Here is a 22,763-nt window from a genome sequence, read left to right as displayed (position 1 = left end):
CCTTAGTATCTTTCTATATTACCATAACAGATGTAACAGTATGCTACTGTAGAAAAATACTTTTCTTATGCTCTGGTTTGCATATCTTCTATCAGTCACTCTTATATTGAGATTACTCAGACACAGCAGAAGCTTCAGCCAGCCCACCTGTTTCCACTTGCTGGTTTAGTAACCAAACCCTTCATTATGCCTCTCGCAGCAGATGGACAGAGGGTGGAATACAGGAAATCCTACTGAATGAAAGACTGGGAAAAGGGCTGGGTGGGGAACTGGGCACAGAGCACAGGGCACAGTCATGGTTTACAACAATCCCTCATTCAGCTTAGTCAATAATTAAGTAGCAGTTTAAACAGTGGCATGGCATTGTATAGTAATCCTCTTCTATTACAGGAAATGGGCAATAAAGAGAGATGTCTCACTTACAACAGACCAAGCTCACATATTTTTAGTTTTTGTCATAAACAGTTATGTAAACATTGACATCTAGTATATAAAATCCCTTTTGACAATCAGTTATGTTAATTGTGTTAAAAAGGGTGGAAAAGCTGTAATGTAGATTTTCCCCACATTTCGTAATCAAAATGAGCAGACGTTTGTGTGTGTTTACATTTGGGTGCCAGGTGAAGCATCTGGCGCTTCCAGTAAAATGCAATGGACGTTTCAGAAGAGACTGGCAGCCTGCTGTAGCATGTGTGATTGACACAGCAGGATATTAGTCATTGTTTTTAATGTGACACAGTTCTGAGTCTCCGTTGCTCAACGTGGGATTTATTATCGTCCTGTCATGTAAGCGCCGAGTCTCCGTTTCAGATACGTTTTGGGATTTTTGTGTAGCCACCTCATACATTCTTTTTCCTCCTGTTTGCATTGTTGTTACTTGTGCTCCAAGCCCAGCTTGATCATAGTCTGCTTCAGTGCAGTTTCTTCCACAAACCTGGCATCCACATTCTCCTGTTCTTCAAAGGGGTTTGGAGCTACAATACAATGAAAACACACATACAGAAAGGCAGTTTTATCTAAGCTGGCTTGTCTGCTCTTCATCACAGATACATCTCTTGTAGCAAATACCTTGCTCTTCCATGTCTGAGAGGATGCTGGCGAGGTAGGTTAATGGCAGGAACTCAGGCCTGAAGCATGTCTTTTCCCTGTCCAACTGTACTGAGCCCTGCGAAACACATCACATTTTGAATTTTGAATGGGGGGAGGACACAAATATCGCAGCACTCTGGCAACTCGGAACATTAATGATTAGTATTACATAAAATGACAGGAAGACAAAGGAAAAAACAATGTGAAGTTAAGTGTTGGGCCAACACAAGCCATCAGAAAGTGCCTTGGCATAGATTTTTAGAGTTTCGGAACTGTACTGGAGAACTGCCCCCCACAGCGTAAGAGAGCAACCAGACCCCCCCTCACTGTAGGGGTCAAGCATTCAGGCCTGGACTGTTTTCTTGGTGTATGTCACATTCACTTGCCCACTCGTGAAGAATATGGGGAAGGATGACTCATCTGACCATATCACTTTCTTTCACATCTCTGTTGACTGTTTTTGCACCAGTGAACTCTCGCATGTGCATTTGTCTTTTTAATGATCAAGGATCATTTTACTGGCATGGTTTGAAGGAAGAGTCTCTGCAAACCAATACAAGGTTTTTCAGACTGATCAGCTTAATCTTATCATGATACATTTCTATCTTGATGGAGATGCTTTCTACCAAGATGACATTGCTCCCATCTACAGGGCATGAGGTTTGATGAGTATGAATACGATGCTCAGCATTTTTATCCCTGCCTCAGAGCATGGGAGGATGTTAAGTACTTAATTGTATCATGCAGTACACCTGTCTCGAAGCATCTGCACTCTATTACTTTGTCTATATATAATCACAGAGTGTAATATTCAAGGTTTGAATGGCAATAACAATAACAAAGTCTATTTCAATACATTCATCTTCCGGTGTAAGTTTGTGTGCTACTTTAATGTGCAGTGGAACAATGTCATTAGTTTAAGATACTCTGTCTGTCCAGGTTGTCACAGTATGTTGCACAACACTAATATGTTCTCATTCACCCATCTAGCAAGCCATCTGACATATTCAATTCAAATATCTACTTTTTTTAAACAGATTAATTGAGTGTCAGTTTCCTTTTTTAGTTTCAGTGTGATACAGTAATGTCACCTGATTAGACTGATTAGTTAGCTGCATTCGGTTTGGGACTAAGTGGGTTTTCTTACTGACAAAATCTCTAGACTCACCCTGGTCTTGGTGTATTTCTCGAGCTGAGTTCTCACATACTCTCTGGAGATGCAGGCTGAGCTGATCGGGTGATCCCATAGTTGACACACTCTCTGTTCCATACACTAAAATCAAAATCATCATACATATGTGATCAGTCCGTCAGACCTTTAGTCACCATATTCAAAATCACAGCCCATTCAGTCAGTTCATATGACTTCATGGAAACACTATAATTCACTTTGTTATAAACGAACATTAAGTTAAGACGCTGGGCAAACTAAGTGATCTGTGCAAAAAAACAGTTTCAGAATTGTTCTCTGGCTAAGACTAACAACTTGCACAACTGTGGTTATTAAATCTGGCAAGGTGGAGGCATTTCTTAAGCAAACTTAAAGTAGAACAGCTTTCCAGAGTATTTAGATAAAGCAGCAGGGCTGATCTGTGTGGGAGAAATGCGATTTCTCTGTTGTATGTCCTTTGGCTGCATTAGAACCTGAAAAAAAAGGCCTTAGCTCACTAGCACACACTCACATCCCATTTCCCACTCATAATGAAAATAACTGACATCTGCAAAAACAGTGAAGACAGCTATGAGAGTTCCTCTAATCGGTCTGTACTGATTAAGACTAATTTCAGCGGAGCTGTCAGATATGAGCGCACAGACGTTACCTCAGGAAGTCTCTTCAGGACACTGAACTTCAGTTCTTCACTGCCATCACTGTTATCTAGATCTGCCAACAATTATGGGAGGATGAGAGCAGACCAGTAAGGAGAAAGAGAAAGAGAGAACAAAACACGTACAAAGCACAGCCATTTCTGTTTGACATCATTAATAAAATTAAGACACCTTATAGAACTTGTTCCTCAGTCGCTGCACCTCCTGAGGGTAATAATAACCACCCTGCCAACTGCTGATTCACTTGTAAGTTCTAATAGAATCTCATTCTTAGTTTAACAATCTACATTCTGTCAGACTTAATTAGCATCCAACTCCTAATTCTACAGCGTTTGCCTTCATAGGCTGCTGGTTTTGTCTCTTTGCCAGAAATTGTACAGATGAGGATGAATATGTGCCTTGGCACTAAAACAAACCCTGCTAAAAAGAGAGAAAGAGATATCTAAGTTCACTTTTTAAGAGTCATAGCTCTCACTGACCGTTTACAATTGATAATTCACCCACTGCCTGTGACTCAGTAACTCAGAATATTCCATTAAAATTATAATGAAAGTTCAGAATAATTTAAAGTGTCAGAGTGAGTGAATATTTAAAACTGCTTACAGTGAGGTGGGTTTGAGTCATGAGTATCAGCTATTGTATGCTACATAAATGCTTCTGAGCTCCACTGAGTCAGTGCCTTCACTGGAAAAGCAAAAAAACTACTCCAGACCAGAGCTGCGCATTAAATTATTACCTCACAATATTACTGGCACACTGTGATACTGATATTGCAAACTGCAGCGTCTTTTCTGGCCCCGGGGAGTGTTTTGATGAATAAAGGTGTTCAAGGGATCTAAGAAACACATTTTTCTATGTTTTTATATGTTGTTTCATTTGACACCTCTGTCTTTGCATATGTATACTGTAAAAGAGATTTGTTGTTTTAACTTGAAGTACATAACCAGGATCATTTTATGAAAAGAATACTTTAATCTGCAACCTTTTTCACTGTATATTCCCTCCCATTATCATCGTTCTGAACCACCATTGATAACGGGTGCCCCACACTAAAATGAAATGTAAAGTCTCTGCCTTGTCCAGTGTTGATTTTTTTTTGGCACCATGTTTGCCATTTAGCCACACAATGTGTTGTTATTGTTTAGAAGTGTGGCAACTCTTGCATGATGCTGATGTTAAACATCCTATTTTGGGTAATTTAGGGAAATTACCCAGACACTTTATCCAGTACAAATCAGCCAGTCGCACAAATTACTTTCTCTGGTAAAACAAATCCAGCTCAAATAGGGCTTTAGTCCAACTTTACATCATAGCCTTTGGAGGCAAATGGTGATTAAGGTTATTTTTAGTCTCTTTTCTCTAAAACATATTCATTTTTGACTTTCTGGAACCAATGAACATCAACAAACAAACAATACCCAGTTAAGCCATAACTGAAAAGAATGACATCCTCAACTGGCAGCAAACATATTGTATTTAAGCCTGTAGAGACAGGACTGTTTTATTCTATTTATAAGTTGTGTTAATATATTGACTCAAATGCAAGCACTGCACTCAGTGAGTCCAGTTTACCCGAGACAAGACTCCAAATGATGTTGAGACCGGGACAAGACACAAGAAAGTTAATTTACGCTCTCAAGACTGAAACTGAGCTTGAGTATTAGTTCACTGAACCTCCAATAGTAAGTGTTACATTCTGTTCAATTAGTATCTGAAGCTGTATGAGTTCAACATTGTAAGGCAGCCCAGGTACTTACTATTTTGAATGTAAACACCTTTTTGTGTTGTTTTTTATAGTGTAGTAAGGGAATACCTGTCATAAGGCGTGAGACGAAGGGCTCAGTGAGTTGTAGAAAGCCGTGATCCACATACTGCAGGAATGTGTGGCTAGGTAGACAGCGCACACCCAGCACAGTCAGAAGTGTAGAATAACCTGCAAGTGTCCAAATGATAAGAAGCCATTCAGTAAATTTTAATTCAGTTCATTTTAACTATCCCTTCCTCTGACAAAACCAAAACAGACAAAATAATCTTCCCTCAGACAGCCTGATAACACACAGCATTCACATGACAAACTCATTTTTTCTGTTTGGCACCTTATAGATTCTAAAAAAATCTTACACAATTTGTGGTGATTTTAAAACAGTTTTCTACAATTCCTGCAAACAGCAGAGATGGTAGAGCTGTTGATAAGTAAACAGAGAAATATCTAGAGGGGATTAGGCTGGAGCTCCTCTCACCTGGTGGAAGCGGCAGACAGAGTCCTTTAGTGGCTTCCAGAATCCGACACATCACATGAAACATCGCCCAGTCCTCCGAGCTCCCCTGCTGTTTACTAGAGCACACGCAACACAAAGGTGACACTTCAATTCATACGCAGTTCATGCACCTCAACTGGAATCAATCTGAGCATTTGTACATGAGCACTCTCGCATGAGTACAGCACTCACAGGCAGAGCACAGTGGGACCCAACTTCAGCTTCAGCCACACAGACTCCAGCATGTGTCTGACCAGCTCCAGCTGCACACAAAACACACAGACCATCAGGGAAACTTCCAGTTTTTTCCACTTATTTTTGTTTCTGATGTTTCCCCTTCCTTATGCAAGTGGATTATCTTGTGGGTTAGCTATTTCTAATCTCCTCAGAAATATCTCTTGAGAAATGATTAGACGATATGGAGAAAATGGGACCACTATCAGGACATGGTAGACCAATAAAACTGTCACCATCAGATAAACATACTGTTTAAAAAGGTAAGTCATCTCAACTTAAAATTATAAGGTAACTGATTACACTGCTTTTCCTAAGTTAACCACTTAAAATCTCAGGTTTATTACATACTAAGGCTTATTATTCAGGACTTTTTTACACTGTACTGAGAAAATCAAGCTCCACTGTTGCTTCAGATCTGAAAAAAAATCAACTCAACACCATGAGTCTGAAAGGAGGTGTAGCTGTCAAGAAGCTCTTACTGACAAAAAGAAAATAGACAAAAATGAAGAAAATCTGCAAATCAAACAAATAAGCTGCTGAACAATGGACTGTCCAGACTTCAACATCACTGAACATGTTTGGATTAGTTGGATTGTGAGAATCAGAAAATGCAACCAACTTCTAAGACTGAACTTTGGAGGTGTGAAAAAATATCCCTGCAGATTTCTTTGAAAACCAAAAATATGAATCAAGGTAAACTGGGGACACATTAAATAATGAAATATGTTTTCTTCTTTTTCCTACATAAGAGAAGTAAACTGTGTTATAATGGTCATACTTTTAATTTTTACAGGCTGTTACCTGCCTTATACATGTGAGATGTGGTAGTATGAGACATTAAAACTGCTAAACATATTCCTCCTGGTGCATATACATTCCTAGTTTCTAAACATCTCACATGGTGAACACCTAAGAGGGATACAATGATTCACATTCACTTCCTGTTTTCACTGAGGACAGTCACTGAGGTCCATAAACATTCAACAAATTCAGCAAATTCAGTTTTGGTGTGTCCCAATAAAATACGCATGCAGGCACGCACACATGGACCATGACGAACTCATATCCTCATGTTCTCTCTGCTCCGTAAAAACAGGAAGTGTCACTGGCGAACATACATCCTCTTAACACTTAAGGCTGCAGTGCAGATCTCTTGGGTGTTAGTCGGAAAAGTGTCAGTGGCATACGAAGCAGGAAATGATGGATGTCTATTAATGTGCTTCCCTGATGTACGCTACTATGAAATCTAACAGGGCGGAGAAGGAAGCTAGGATTTCAGCATAATCAGCCACTGTCAGTTACGGTTTTCAGTGTTTCGTAAGGTAGCTGTGAACTGATAACATAAAAGCTAGAAGAGGCCATTGGTTGAATGATAAAGAAGCACACGCACCAGTTTGGCGACGTAGTTCAGCACCAACATGTCAATCTTCTTCTTCCCCAGCCGTGGCAGGTGTCTGTTCAAATGCTCCCGGAGCTTGTCCACCATCTGACCAAAAAAGGACAATCACTACTTTGTTAATAAACTCATGCCTAATGGTATAACTGATAAGGACTTCCAAATGTCTTTATATTCACAGCTGTAACATGGACATAATATGGATACAACATTATGTTCAGTGACACTTGCTACTACTACTGTATAGGCCAAACTACTGTTCATGACAAATGAAAGCAGTAAAGAACAACTACCAGAGTCAAAACTAAAAAGATAATGCATCAGTTGAATTGCACTTTATCAGCCACCCACTACACCGGGGCGTCAAACTCAAGTGCTAAAAGGGCCATATCAAAAAATCTCAACAAATCTGTGGGAACGCCCTTCTTCATCTCCACCACTTTTCTGTTTTCTCTGCTGTCTATCCAGCTCTCCAGTGTTTTGTTTCATAATGGTACTGAATGTGGTATTCTTTCATTACGGTCACACCTTCTCTTCAAATGAGACACATACTGGAAGTAAAAGGGTTTCTGAGCTTCCACCCATCTTGAAATCCCCAGCGTTTACTGTCCACTTCTCACTTTTAGCAAACTAGGTGTTTTTTTAGCTAGCAAGTGTTTATATTGGTTGGACTGAAACACAGCTAGTGTGTCTAGTGATGTGACTGGTGTGGTAGGATTGAGGTGTAACCGCTGTCCCACTGATTGCTGGTGGGGGGGGCAGGGTTGGAGTGCACTTCACACTGTAGTGCAGCACACTGTGAAATGGGGTAATATTAATAGAAAATAAAAATAATTCTGCGGGCCAGACAGTATCGTGCTACAGGCCTGACCTTGCCTGTGAGCCTTGTGTTTGACACATGGGCACTACACCAATCAGCAATGGAAAGGGACCACCACTGGGCAGACATTATTTGGGTGGCGGACAATTCTCAGCATGTGACGATGGCTGAAAAATTGTCCATAGCAAAAGTGGGCTACGGTCAGTAATTGCATACCTATGAAGTTGTCCTTTATTTTTGTTGTTGTCATTTTACTGTCATGAGCACACTGAGATGAATTACACAGCACTGAGTCGGCACTGCAATAAATGAGCCCCTCCAATGAAAAACCATATATTAACCATTCCACCCTCATCAGTTATTCTGTTTTCTATTTTTTTGTACAACCTTTTACATTAAAATACAGACTATGCTTTATTTGTTTTAGTGACCCCTTTATTTTAAATACAGGGCATAAAACAATGCTATACCATGCTTAAATGACTTTTACAAAAATTGTTTTTCACTGCAAGGGCTTTGAAATCCTGAATACTGATAACACAACTGACCTTTAACTTCTTGTAGATCCACCTTCCTGCCAAGCTCCAAGCCACAACTAACATCACATCACTCCCTGCAATTTGCCTACAGAGCCAACTGGTCAGTATACAATAAAGTAAACACTGGTCTGAAAATGATGAGCATGTTGACACCTCGGGAACAAATGATGATCTTGTCTATAGACTTGAGCTCTTTAGCATTATCATTCCAGAACTGCTAGACAAGAAACTCACTCAGCTCAACCTGCCGAAGTCCGTCTGCCATTGAATCCTGGACTCTCTGACAAACTTACAGCAGTATGTGCAGCTCAGCTAGTACTCATCAAGTACTCTCACCCTCAGCACTAGTCAGGGGATGTGTGCTCTTCTCCCTGTACACCAAAAAACCTCAGAAAACCCATCTGTCAAGCTACTCAAGTTTGCAGACTACACCACTTGCACTCCTCGTTTACAAAAATGATTAGTTCACATACACACAAGTGGTGGAACATCTTTAGGTCTGGTGCAGTCACAATAACCTGGAACTGAACATCCAAAATGCTGTTCTAAATGGCTCACTTGTTGAAACAGTCGAGACATTGACTGAGAAGACTGCTGGCACTGTTCTGTTGTGGGACGAAAACTTCACCTGCATAATCGACAAAGGTTGTTCTTCCTATGAAAGCTGGGGAAATTCAAGCTCCCACAGGCAATATCATCCACCATCAATAAGTCCATCCTGACCTCTTCCATAACTGTCCAGACTGGTGCTGACGTACACTTTTTCTTAGCTCCTTTCTCAAGAACAAACTTAAGAAAAAACTAAGGAAGATGTTAGTGAATGAGGCCCAATAATAGTAAATCATGCTTTATATCTGCTTCTCTGTCTTTGGCTTATCAGTTTATCCACCCAGGTCGCTGATAATCGGCCAAAAATATGCTCCACGATCCATGAGCCAAAATCGAACATGAATCTATTATTTCATGGCTCGTCTTTTCTCGTCTGGAAAGATATGAGCAAATGAGAGTCAGGCGTTAAAACTGGCAGATTATGCTGACAGTACAGCACTGACGTGCTGCTAGAAGAGGAGGAATGCCAGCTCTACTGATGAGTCATTTCATCATAAAATGTGTTTCCACCAGCAGTGAACCTAACCAGGGTTTGCATGGAAGCGGACCGAGACATGCGGTTTTAGCCGGACTGGATCAGCTATTTATTGTAGACTCCAATACGGGTGGAGTGTTCACATGTCAAAACGGAGTGAACTAAAGAAAAAGTCTTTCATTCAGGTGTGAAAGTGCCCTGAGAAACCTCTCCATCTCTGGCTAGCTGTCCGCATTGCGCGCCTGCAGCTGCATTGTCTTAAACTGATAACATTTAAATAGCCCACAAATAAACACTGCAATGATTTTACTTGTACCTCTTTATTAATATTTTTGTTGGTTATAATTTGATTTTTCATTTTTAATCCATTTTTAATTGTTCCATCAATCTTTTTTCTATTTTTGTTTTTATGACTTACAGTGACGTTACCAGCCCACTACAAACTACTGCCTCCCCCTGAGCACAGGCCCGCAGACCACTAGAGGGTGCTTCATGGCCCACTGGTGGTCCGCGGCCCACAGGTTGAGAAACCCTGGTGTAGGGTGTCTAACTAAATTTCTTCTTGAAACTGAATTTGTTAAATTCCATCAGCAGCACTCCTGATTTAACTTAATAAAAGTCCAGAACTGGATGATAACTACAATAAACCCCTTAAATGGCCAGGGTCCGCCAGCAGGCCCAAAGTTTTATTACACACTTCTATAATCTAAGAATAGCTCAGCCAGTTTGCACTGAAGTCCATATAGTTACTGAATAACAAGCATTAGTATGTAATAAGCCTGGGATTTTAAGGGGTTAATACTGGGCTAGTATGTGGAGGTGTTTGGAAAGGGTTAAACAAATACCTTGAAATACACAGAATCAATACTTATTTTATTAATTAATTAATTATTTTATTAATATTGATTGTATTGATTATATACATTTTATTGATTAATACATTGTATTGATTAATACATTTTTTTTTCTCTGAGCAAATAAATGCTTACTCGCCAGACAACTAGCTTTTTAAATCTAATTTTCTCAGATGTCTAAAACTATTGCACAATACTGTATATCTTTTGCACATTTGCACCTGTTTACAGACATATTCATTTGCATCTACATTTTGTATATCCCACATATTTAGTTTACATTCTGTATATAATAGTTGTGACACCACCCGAGGCAGTGTCTTTGTATTTCTTTGTATTATATGTCTACTGTTTACATGTTTATATTGTCTATGTATGCACTGATTCCACCAAGACAAATTCATCATACATGCATTTGTACTTGGCCAATAAAGTGATAGTGATCCTGAACTAACAACCAGCATAGCACAGTTTTGACACTGATCAGCTGGATCAGGTGTAGATAAGTGTGGGAAGTGCAGGTCAGTAGTGGAAGGTTTTGCGGCAGCTGCATCAGAATAAGCTATGACTCACCAGGCCCACCAGCACCCTCTGTTGTTGGTCTTCCTCCTGGAACAGAGGCACCACTCTCTTATCTGCAAAAACACAAAGAGCCAGACGTCACTGGCAGTCCTCCTACACAGCTTATAACTTGTTCCTACAATTCGTACAGTTCGTAACTTTTTGCTATGCGTATTTTTTTGCTATGTGTATAAATTTAGGTAATATGTTTATTCCTAGAATATCTAGGAATGTGCAGCTATGTGCCATGGAGGAGGTCATGAGGTAAAAAGGCAGTGATTAAATGGAAAGAATGAGGAGAGGACTTGGGAAAGTTCTTGTTCTTATGTAACCCTGCTGAACTCTCTGAGTGCCTTTTTCCGCTTTTTTTCCCTCTTCATTGCTTCCTTGATTAATTATTCAGGAACATGAAAAGCGCTCTCCTGGGAAACAGAATATGTGACCCTGAAACTCTAGTCAAGGCAAACCAAAGAACATTTGCTGTAATCAAGGGGAAAAAACTGCCATTGCTACTACAAATGCTACGGGAAATGTTTTACTTACCCAAACGCCATGTGTCTACCATAGACAAAACTCTGTGGAACACGAAACAAGTAAACAAGAGCACTTTTAGGAAACCGAGCTATAACTTTCTATTTCAAAAATCTACTTCAAAATGTACTATTTGTTTGAAATTCTAAATCCACCTGTAGAATATAAGAGATTACTGAACAGAGAAAGAATGCTGCTTCATTACTCCCCTGTAGATAAGGAGAGGATGAACGAAGACAGCCTGTGTCATTATAATGAATATTAATGATTTGTTATGCATTTACACAGTGAAATGTTTCCTCTTCGTTTAGGGTTTTGAAAGTCAGTTGCATGGCAACATGATAATCTCTGTTGTGAACATTCACTCTTGACAGGCAGTGTTTCCCTTTGCGCCCACCTGTACACCCCCCCCACACACTGCATTCTCCACATGCTGCTCTCCACCTACTTTTTGGTGTTCTCCTCAAGGTATCGAAGGTGGTTAGAGGATTTCTTTTTCTCCGAGTTCTGCAACAACACAACGATGTTTCATTAAACGAATGAATTAAGGGGAAAGTCTTTAGTTACCTATTCACCTAATTTCAATTTTAATGTGAAATATTTTTTTAAATCTGGACATCAGATGGACATCTCATCCAGTAAAGACACTACTGATTGGTTTGTTACTGTGAGTTTCAACCAAAATAATTATTTTAGTCTGAGATACATGTTTCCATGTAGAGGGACTGTCCTTAATACTTGGCAAAGCCACAACAAAGCCCTTATAGGAAGGTCTGTCCACTCAAGGCCTATATTGGCAGTGCACAGTGCAGTTATTTCCAGTCATACAGGACCATCTCTTCTCTTTGAATGGGGAGACCAATAAACCCCAAACTAACATAAATAGTTTGTTCTGTTTGGCTAAAAAATGCACAAAAATCAGTTTTTCAGCTGATTCTGGCTGCACATCTCCACAAGAGGCAGCTTTACTAGCAAGCTGATTGGCTCACTTTATTGAAGTGTGGGACTTTCCCCATAAAGTAGACCCCAAGCATTATGAGTTTTCCCATTCATTTTTCACCCAGTGGCCTGTCTCCTCCTCCTTTCTAATGTTTCTGGCCACAACGAAAAATTAAAAAAGGGGGTCTTGCTAAGAAGTAATTTTTAGTATTTGGTGGGACAAACAAAGAATTGTTAATAATATTCACAAAACACAGTGATTAATGAGTAGATGTCATCTACATGTATGACAGTGTTGCTCTTACTACTCATTTTAACAGATAACCTCTCTGACTAGTGGCTCCAGTCAGAAGTCACATGACCAATAGGAGTCTGGACAGTTTTAGCTTTTAATTAAATACTTATAAACTCATCATAGGGTTTTAGAACATGGCATACCAGAAGTATATTTACTGAGCCATCACATACAAAGCATTATTTCTCTATTTCTTCTTAAATATTTGCAATTAATTAGCAGTGAACCATTTAATGTAGATTTAAAAGGTATGTTGAACCTTACAGACATGATAATTCTACTTCAGAGAGAAAAGGTTAATCATGGAAATTATCAACACAAATTTGTTGCATTTTCCTTGTAATATGTGCAATATTTTTTCATAATGTATTGATTTTTTTTGTGAATTACAGAATATTATTTGCTTTCTTACTGACACTGCAGGCCTTATACCACACAGGGTCACAGCATGAGTGGAGTGAAAAGGAATTTTATTCCTCTTTTTAGGCACAAGTCTAAAAATTTTGAAGTGTATCCACATTGAGGATATTTACAACACTTTTCTCATGTTCCCTCCACTTCGCTCTTCAACATCCAGACTCACCAGCTACATGACCTACACATGACCTTCAGTTTGCTAAAGCAACTACAGCTTTGTAAAATAAGCAAATATGTAAATACATAAATAACAAAATAAAAAATCCACTAAGAATACAACCTTAGCTTTTGGTCAAATCAGCTCTGTGGATAAGTTGGCGTCACTTGTTTGCACAGTGGTAAAAGTTGAAAATAATGTGACATAACAGACTAAATCAGATCATGGTCACATGGTTTGTGTGCTTTCCCCTCACCAGGGCGGCCTGTAGCTTGGTCCAGTCACTCTTGATCTGGGTGGTTCGGTATCGAGGGTTGGGAACGGCCTCAAAATACTTCATCCTTTCTATAATCCACTGCAACTCCTCCCAGTAGCCCTGCAGACTCCTGCCCTTTTACACACAATACGAAAACAACAGAGTGAACATGCTAGACACGGGTGTTGGCAGTACATTTGCTGCTGTTTTCAACTGGGCCAATCAATGACAATGACAATGGGGTGATTTTTTGCAAGTGACAGCCTTGAAATACAGTCTCTACCACTCGGGTTTTCTTAACCTCTGTGTTATCTTTTGTTCCTTTTTGAAGTATCTTCAGTTAATTGGTCATGAATTCCCCTACAGCATTCCTGTTTTGGCTCTCTGCTGCCATCTAGTATCCTCTCTGGATACTGCACTTTAATATTTCAACACGACCCTATAATACTGTGTAACATGCTCTGATCAGATGTAAATTAAATATTAATGTGAAATCTCTCACTGCTTTGTGCTGCATGAATATTTAATGTCTATGTGCTTCTTGTTAGACCAAGCCTTCTGTCCCCTAAACAATCCCCAGCCTTTCGAAACACTGAGTGAAATAGAGTAAAGTGAACTACCTTTCCTTTGATTACTGGCTGTGCCAGCAACTCAGGGGTGCACTTTACACCTGGGATAGCAGTGAGGGCGACTGGAAGCTCCTAGAACACAAAAATTAGGTCATTTTAGAAAGGCTGTAGTGGTTACAGTTTTGTGTAAGTTATACAGTTACAGAGAATACTGATAGTTTCCCACATGCACATGAAATCATGTCAATATTGTTACATTATGATTTAAAACACTACTTAATATCTGCTCACTATCCTAGATAAGGACTGATTTAAAACCATCTACAATTTACAGACAAGGTGCAGAATCCTGAATTGCTGATTGTTATTCAGAAGTCATTCAGGCAATCTACTTTCAGTTCTCCTCTCTTTTCAATCTCTTAGAAATCTCTTCCTCTTCCAAAATGCCTTTTTGCTTTTTTGTGTCAGAAAAATAATTTGGACATTTGTTGCATATTCATGAGAAAAGCAGCCTCAATAGTAATGTGTATCTGATGTAGATTGATTCTTGATCTTTTACACTAACAATAGCGCTGCACTCGCATACTGCACTCACTGTAAAAAGCAGAACAGAGCAGAACATGATCTCAGTTGTTTGTGAGGTTTGAACCAATGTGAAATGTTGCTTCTGTTTACCTAAACTGAAGTTTTGCTTTGCATCACTTCATTTATAGTATTTATTGAGGTTAAATAAAACCAGTTGAACTGCTTGTTAACACATGAATTCGCACAACTAATTATTCACAATGTAAAAAAAATCAGCGTAAAAATACAGTAAATTACCAACTAGTGAGTTTCATTACTTCACAGTCATGTAAATTACAGGAGATATTACAGCTTATTTATATGTGTATGGAAGAATACAACCACATCGCAGTAAACTTTTGGTCCAGATGACTGTGAAGTAAAACTTCAGTTTAGGTGAACAAAAGCAACATTTCACATTGGTTCAAACCTTAAAAACAACTGAGATCATCTACTGCTCTGTTCTGCTTTTTACAGTGAGTGCAGTATGCATTGCTATTGTTAGTATAAAAGATCAAGAATCAATCTACATCAGTTACACATGACTGTTGAGGCTGCTTTTCTCATGAATATTAAACAAATATTAAACAAATATTAAACAAAGTATTTTTAATATTATGTTAAAAAACCATGTTAAAAATGTTAAAAAATGTTATGTTAAAAAATATCAATGAGTGTTGCTCACCATGTTTTCTGCTGATTATTAGTATCCCAGATATGTTTTAAAAATGCAATTTTAAGTTTGCTCATAATTTCTATGATGATCAAAAACTTGACAATACAAATAAACTAGAAAAGTAGTTGCTGGGCAGTTGCAAAGATGTTGCCATGCTATCCCAGGTGGCTGCTAGGTGGCTGCCACAGTATTTCAGGTGGTTGCTAAGGTGTTGCTAGGTGGTTGCTGTGGTATGCCAGGTGGTTGCTAGAGTGTGGCTAATCGGTTGCTAGGTGGTTGCTATGGTGTTCTAGGCAGTTGCTTTGGGGTTTCTAGGTCATTGCTATGGTACTCCAGGTGGTTGCTAGGTTGTTGCTAGGTGGAATCACAGACGGTTAATAGGATGTTGCTAATGGACTTGTATCATTGTGATATAAGTTGGGTGCCCTAACCTTTGCCTCTAATTATTCCTATGGGGAAAAAAATGCCATTGTCATTTAACAATGATTGTACATAAACTGTACATCCGATCAGAAAGATGTATACAAGCGTACCACTCCTGATCAGACCAAACATTCCACTGCAGTGTAAACTGTCTGATGGCCAATGATATTCATTTTCCCTGCAGTGTACATACAGGTGGCATATTACATTAACATTCTCCACTGAAAATCTTGACAGTAGACTTTATTACCTTCTTCTCAAACACAGAGGAGTACGGCAGGACTTTATCCAGACTGAGAGACTGCTGATAGCAGATTCTGTACAGAGAAGCTGAAATGAAAGAGAGCTGTTTAGTGTATATCATATAGTGCTATTTCTATAGATTACATTAGTAATGGAGGAATGAATGGATTATTTTGACAGTTTTAAAATTAGACCAAACTATAAAAACTGACTTGACTGAATAATAGTAAACCATGCATTAGGATTCTAAAATACTTTGGAAAAGTTAACTAAAGAGGGCTTAAAAAACAAAACACAGATTCCCAACTTTTGAGTGACATAACCTTTGCACATTTACATTTTTATAATATCACTTAGAAAATAAACAAAGCATGTCATTTACCAGGGATGCCCAAAATTTTGCATACAACTACATAAAAACCATACATGCTCCCTCACTGCACCAGCTTTTACTCACCCAGAATAAATTCCTGAATTTGATCAAAAGCGTCAAAGCTCATCACATTCTCGCTGATCCAGTTGATGATCTGCACAGAGAGCACAGTGCGAGTAAGAAAGCTCGTCACATTCTCTTTCCCTCACTTTCCCAGCACACATAAGCACACATCTGCCAGCCAGTCCTTAATGCCTGGAATTAAGTTTGTCTTACACAAAGCTCCCACTTGTGGAGCTGGGCATTCCACACAAGAAAACACAGTGACTCACTCCAACTCTTCTTACAGAATTCACACACGGCAGCTTTTATTCCCTTCCCTTATACTTTTCGTTCTCTCTCGTCCTCCATCTCTCCCCAAACAGCCACACCGTACCTTCTGCTCTAGATCCTGGTCGGGTCCCAGGTGGACCAGCATGCAGTGCAGCCCGGCCAGACGCTGTGCTTCAGGCCTACTGGAGCTGAGGAGCTGCAGCAGAAAGTCGTGGCTGAGGTCAGTGGTGTATATTCTGCCGTTCTGTATGTCCAGCAGCCTGCGGCTGGGCACACTCACTACGACGCTGTCAGCCCCCAATGCATCCACACAGGCATCAGCACCTGCAGGACAACAGGCACCACGCAGAGGATGCTTTAACATGTGCATACACTCATAAACAAATACTCAACCTGGACAATCACAGCATGTGTACTCTCACTCACACCTCATTGAAACAAGCATTAAGTGGAAGGTGCATATTTTTGTTTGTAGAAGTGGAAAAGGACATACTTTATTGTGATTTAAACTTCATGAAAACTTACTGGTAAGTGTACAATTGTGTTTTGCAGAAAGAAAAAAAAACACCCTTTGTCAAACAATAACAAAAAAGTGCAGACTTGTCAAATATGGATGGACATTTCAGTCAGATTTGATATTCAAAACTTTAAGGCATTATTAAAATGATTACATTACATTTATGATTTATGTCACCCCATACAGTTGGCTCAAGAACGGTGAGTTTTTGAAGTGCTAGTTAGCTGCTGCCAAACATGTAAATGGTGTTGAAAAGTTTGATTCCATTTATATGAGTAGCAGTTGAATGAGCTTGATGATTATCATTGCTTTTCTGCAGTGCTTCCTATGTGCTACAGCTGTGCATGACGTTTTCCATCCAGTATGCTGTAGTCTTTAGATGGAAGAGGTGGATAGATACTGAAATAATGATACTTCTGAACCTGATGTTTCTTTTTGCGAATCGAAAATTTGTGTAATTTTCCTATAAACTGACGGTGATTTTTGAAAGAAAATTATAGTAGCAAGTAAATGTGTTGGATAGGAAGTATGTTTTCTTCTGCATTCTCACTTTCGTTCTCACACATACAGGCACAGACAGTCACAGGAGATAAAGTGAATGCTCTATAATGGCAAACCATTTCCTTAAACAGATATAAACAGTTTATGTGGCTGTTTATTTAATACGATTGCAAAGGTTTTCATTTGTAATTTGAAATGTCCACTTTTTTTACTAGTTTTCACTGCAGAAATCAAATGGAATTATCCTTTATGCACATTGACACTTTTTAAATCGGTACTGGTATCACGATAGCAGCTTTGGAACTGCTTGCCATCTGATTGAAAAGACAGCTGGAAATGTGATAGCGCCTATCCCTATTAGAGGCGCAGTAGGCTTTTTATGTTATGTGTGCACTCAACAAAGTGTGCCAAAACGTAAGACGCTACAGTGCCCTCTGGTGGAGTTTTGAGTTCAAACATTTCATGGTTCTTTAATATGAGAATGTGCATATAACATTAAAGAGAAGCTGATCAAGCTTATCAAAATCATAATTTACTGTTCTATTTTTTACACTTTCATGACTATTTTGACTGGCCACACAGAATGGAAATTGAATGTATACACAGTGCACAGTCATGGTTAGCCAATCACACTGTTGTACAATTATAATGTACAATGAGTGCCCATTTTCCACAGTGTAACCTGTAAATCAGCAGTAATCAGAGCCACTCACTCTTCTCTCACCTGACAGAAATAGACTGTGGCAGAGCAGGTCCTGCTGCCTGCAGTTGATCAGATGGAGGAAGTGGCCAGCAAGATACACCACTATGTAATAACCTGTCAGAGATGATATGTTCGTTCAAAGGAGATAAGACACACTTATTATAGCAACGTTTATCAGTATATAAAAAATGGAAGAATATTTCAGCCACCTGAACTCTGCTTATAATTCAGTTACTGTTAAGACTTACTATTGAGTAACTACAATGAAACAAAGGTATAAGTCAGTTAAGAAGGTAAGGAACTGAAGTGCGGGCCCACACTTAAGGGTTTAAATATAATATGCACTACCAAATCAGATGTGAGAACGAAAGTTCAATAAAGTTCAAGCAGTATGACAGTACATCATAATAAGCAATCAGTTCTGATGCCGCACTTACCCAAGTGGATGAAGAGTGGCCGGAGGTTTGCTGTGCTGGCTGATATGGCTGTTTGCTCGAGAGCCACAGTGTATGTCTTACTAAAGCCTAAACAGCAGGGTAAAATACTTATTAATACATCTCCACAACAAACTGAGCTGATTCAGAGACAATGTAGCATTTTCCTGTACCTTTGTGCACAAATGCAATGGTGTATGTGCTATCTTTACGTCTATACAGAGGATGACTGTAGCATACACACATGGTCCCTGTGAAGACAAACAGACAGTGTTATATTAAGTAAGTCTTTTTTTTTTAAATAAAGCTTGAACATGAAATTAAACTGGATATTTCTGCTTTATAATCAAGGCAGGATTAAAGATTAAAAGTAAACATGACGAACAACAGTACAGAATGTTGAAAGATTTCTGGATATTCTCACACTGTCAAAAAAAAGAAAAAGAGTACTGTACAGATACGTTTTTACACCCTCAAAGGTACAACATGGTCCTCAAGGTCCAGTTATGTACCTTGAATGAATTTTAGAGGTCCACTATATTCACTTTCTCAGGGGAATCTTTACTTTTTCTTATATTTACTTTTTTAACATAGAAACTAAAATAAAAAGCCTGGAGACACTTGGAGAATGATTCTGGGAGCATAATTCAGAAACAAACACACAAACATTTATAAAAGAGTCAGAGAATCATTGTATTTGTATTCCACAGCCATGGTTTAACAGCAATTAAGCCTGCATAATATACAGCACACGAGTGGTTGTGTTTGTATGATTTCAGTGATGGAATTGTTTATAAGGCTTACCAGACTTCATTTACCTTCTTTGAGTAAAAAGATGATCAAGAAAAAACTAATTTCCAAGCAAAAAAAATCAATTTTCGTCAATTTGAAGGAATTGCCATGCATGATTTATAACGTTCACTGATTCATTAAGCTAGTTTCCCAAAACTCTCATCAGATTTCAAATATCCAATGAAGTGTTCATTCACATGCACTATGTGGACTTTAATTGACAAGATGAGTGTTGACGACTTACTCTCTGTCCCGAGTCAAGTGTGCAAAGAATATAAAACAGCAATAAACATTGACTTAGTAAAGCATTACATAACTTTCCATAAATCAAAAGCCTCAAAGTGAACAGCATTTCAACACATTACTCACCTGTTCTGTCTGTAAATACCACCAGCTTCAGTTCCTCACTTGGCTGCTCTTGGTAGTGATCATGTCCGAAGTTAACAAACCTGTCCAAACCACAGTTAAACATATACAGTAAGATCAGTCTTTTCACGTTTTTGATATTTGTAAATATTTAACCCCAAGAATAAAGCTGAAAAATCTGCTTCTTACCTCACAGAGGTGAAAGGATTACTGGGCAGCTCCAGAGGCAGCTCAAACTGTCAGACATAAAGGCAACAGACTGCACTTTTAACTGTCATTAAACATAATGAAACATTAGAGATTAGTTGAAGGTAAAAATATTTACCAAGGTCTCAAAGTTGCGATCAGGGAAAAACTGCACACACTTCAGCGTATGTTTCTTCTGCAAGAAGAAAGAAGAGTGGACAGTCATGACATGTCATAATAGCAGACATTTAGAAAAGTTATTGAGAAATAACTACTACTATTATTCTGTAACTACTATGAAACTAATATGTAAGTTATGTAGTTATGAGAGTGAAGAATTGAAGTGTGGGTCCACATACAGGTTAAACCATGCAGTCTAGGGCAGAGCCTTAATACGAGAAATAGAGTTTACATGGTCTTTGCTTGGTTAAATGGTTATGTTTCGTATTTCCTGATCGCCATGGGCAGTGCTTATTAAGTGAATTTTTCTCTGCATTCACAGCTTCAAACTGAGGGATGTACACCAAATGAGTCACCATGTGAGCCCTGCACGTGATGTCACTGAGGCTCTATCATCCTGTGACTCACCGCAAGCTTCCCCCTCTCTCGTCTCGCCAACCGTGCAGCTCGGCGACACCTTCTCACAGTGTCACAACTTCGAAATTCTTTTGTCCTCTATAGGTTGTTGTCAGCGACCCCTCATTCAACCACACCTGCGTATCTCGGTGTAGGCCTAGACCTAGGCTTAGGATTGCTACTGTCTCCTCACCTTAAGCAAGCTAAATTTTTCTCAGCTAGTGGGCTCAGTGCTCAGCACTCCGGCTTCTGCCTCACCTTCTTGGCATTCTGTGGCCAGGCCTCCATCCATGGCAACGGTGCCTGCAGCCCAGATTCAAAACGCACTGAAGATCACACTGGCAAAGCTTGCACTCGATGCACTGGCAACTAAGGCTCCAAAAGCTGAGGAGGTCCAGAGAAGCTGCACTAACCCAGCTTCTCTGGCCCTCCCCAGCTTCTCTGTTCCCACTGAGGAGGCAAACTCACAGCGGAATCGAACTAGCTCCACGAAAGTACTCATTGATCTAATGTTCTACCAGGAAGTCAGTTCCCTACTGGCCAGAGAGCTTTTACTTGATTTATTTCATTGTTCCAAAGAAAGAAGGAGGCTTTCAGCCAATTCTGGTCCTCCGGTGGTTGAACACGTTTCTAAAGGTTTTACCCTTCCACACTGTTCACAAAGGAGAATGGAGTAACACACATTTTCTCTGGTTTGAGTTCTAGTTTAAACATCTGCCTTTCAGACTGTTGTTAGCTCAAAGTACATTTTCAAAGTGAAAACAGACTGCCCAGACACCCCTCCTAGAGCAAGGGCTAAAAATCCTTCCGTACTTTGATGATTGGCTGGTGTGTCCTCTTCAAAGAGGAAGTGCTCAGATACTCGGAGGCTGTTGGACCAAGCACTGGGCCTGCCTGTGAACTTGGAAAAGAGCAAATTGTCTCTGTCACAGGCAACACAGTTTATTGGCATAGTGCTGAACTCCCAAACAATGGTGGCCTCACTGCCCATGGACTGAGCCCAGGCGATTCTGCTACTGATTAAACACCTGAGCCTAGGAAGAAGAGGGCAGAAGTTAACTGCTGCGGCTTCGTGGACTCTTCACAGCTGCAGCACAGGTCATCGCATTGAGGAAGCTCTATATCAGACAATTCCAGATGTGGCTGATACCTCTCCAGCTGGACATTCTGCGCCACAGTTCATATTCCAGAGTGTCTGACAGCTCTCAGGTTATGGCATTTCCTATGGTTCCTTATGTCTGGGACAACGATGGGTCAGTTGCCTACACACAGAGAGGTAGTGTCAACAGACACATCTACTACAGGATGCGGTCCAATATGGCAGCAGAGGTGGACTCAGGGTCGTCAGTGAACACTGGCTGGGAAAACATCAACTTCCTCGAGCTGCAAGCAGTAAAACTAACCTTAGAGTGTTTTCTACCAAACCTCCAGGGCAGATATGTGCTTGTTCTCTTGCTGCACACGCTGAGCCCAGGCCAACTTCACCAAGATACAGCCAGTATGATACTGCTCAAATTAAGACAAGCACAGTCAACTGTGGTTCTCGGAACGAGACCAAGACAGTCTACTGGAACAGAAAGCCCTGGTCTACGACTGGCTGGGGGAGTTGCTTTATGAATTTCTGCCTTTTGTTCCAGCTTTCTTAGAAAGAGTTCAGAGAAAAAAAACATTGAATTCTCTTGGCAGCACCACAGTGGCCAAGACACTTGTGGTGTCCTTTGCTTCTTCCTTTGATTTGCCAGTATGGAAGGACCTTCTCTCCAAGGTGGGGGGCAAGGTGTGGCATCCACAACTGGAGTTTCTCCATCTATTGCTGTGGCCCTTAGGGTAACCTCATATCTGTCATAGTGTTCTCCCAGAGTCAAGAGATACAATGCTGAATGCTAGAGCTCCTTCAATGAGGGCAAGCAGCAGATGTTTGAGGGCTGATGCTCAAAGAACCAAGTTGACCTGCTTTCATGCTCTGTGGAGACACAAGCTGGTTGTGGACTTCTTGAAAAGGGCATGGAGACTTTGCTCCCCACTCGATCCAGCCGCCACCCTGGGAGCTCCCCATGGTGCTGGAAAAAATATGCAATGCTCCACTCCAATCTTTGGAGCAAGATAATAAAATACATTTTCAATAAAATTGGTGCTTTTGCTCATAGTCAGCCCCCTGTGTTGCCAGTGGGGCCCAAACAGTGCAAATGCTGAACTCAGCTTTCCTGCCGGAAGTTCTCATACACTGACCAGTCAATCCCCAGGAGA

The 22,763-nt window shown here is 39.9% G+C and overlaps 1 protein-coding gene across 2 annotated transcripts in view; it reads right to left on the bottom strand.

Moving 5' to 3' along the window:
* Positions 1–752: 752 nt before the first annotated feature.
* The window catches only part of LOC118812065 (gamma-secretase activating protein), a 28,431-nt gene continuing 6,420 nt past the window's right edge, over positions 753–22,763 (bottom strand). Inside the window, exons 10-32 of one of the 2 annotated variants that reach the window (XM_036576754.1) lie at positions 20,080–20,136; positions 19,944–19,990; positions 19,758–19,837; positions 19,633–19,635; positions 18,770–18,847; positions 18,600–18,686; positions 18,184–18,276; positions 16,545–16,765; positions 16,193–16,262; positions 15,743–15,822; positions 13,881–13,961; positions 13,261–13,395; positions 11,645–11,703; positions 11,209–11,240; positions 10,678–10,739; positions 6,802–6,897; positions 5,367–5,437; positions 5,157–5,251; positions 4,730–4,849; positions 2,910–2,971; positions 2,258–2,362; positions 1,069–1,165; positions 753–974 (exon numbers count right to left, since the gene is read on the bottom strand). In XM_036576754.1, the coding sequence (XP_036432647.1) occupies positions 874–974; positions 1,069–1,165; positions 2,258–2,362; positions 2,910–2,971; positions 4,730–4,849; positions 5,157–5,251; positions 5,367–5,437; positions 6,802–6,897; positions 10,678–10,739; positions 11,209–11,240; positions 11,645–11,703; positions 13,261–13,395; positions 13,881–13,961; positions 15,743–15,822; positions 16,193–16,262; positions 16,545–16,765; positions 18,184–18,276; positions 18,600–18,686; positions 18,770–18,847; positions 19,633–19,635; positions 19,758–19,837; positions 19,944–19,990; positions 20,080–20,136 (1,932 nt within the window). In that variant the 3' untranslated portion in view covers positions 753–873. The remainder of the gene's footprint in view (positions 975–1,068; positions 1,166–2,257; positions 2,363–2,909; positions 2,972–4,729; positions 4,850–5,156; positions 5,252–5,366; positions 5,438–6,801; positions 6,898–10,677; positions 10,740–11,208; positions 11,241–11,644; positions 11,704–13,260; positions 13,396–13,880; positions 13,962–15,742; positions 15,823–16,192; positions 16,263–16,544; positions 16,766–18,183; positions 18,277–18,599; positions 18,687–18,769; positions 18,848–19,632; positions 19,636–19,757; positions 19,838–19,943; positions 19,991–20,079; positions 20,137–22,763) is intronic. The other variant, XM_036576755.1, reaches the window with a different exon arrangement.

The sequence above is a fragment of the Colossoma macropomum genome, unplaced genomic scaffold (genome assembly GCF_904425465.1).
Source record: "Colossoma macropomum unplaced genomic scaffold, Colossoma_macropomum, whole genome shotgun sequence".
In the NCBI taxonomy this organism is placed as follows: Eukaryota; Metazoa; Chordata; class Actinopteri; order Characiformes; family Serrasalmidae; genus Colossoma; species Colossoma macropomum.
Note: the sequence above shows the minus strand (reverse complement) of the source record. Positions and strands in the feature narration are given on the sequence as shown.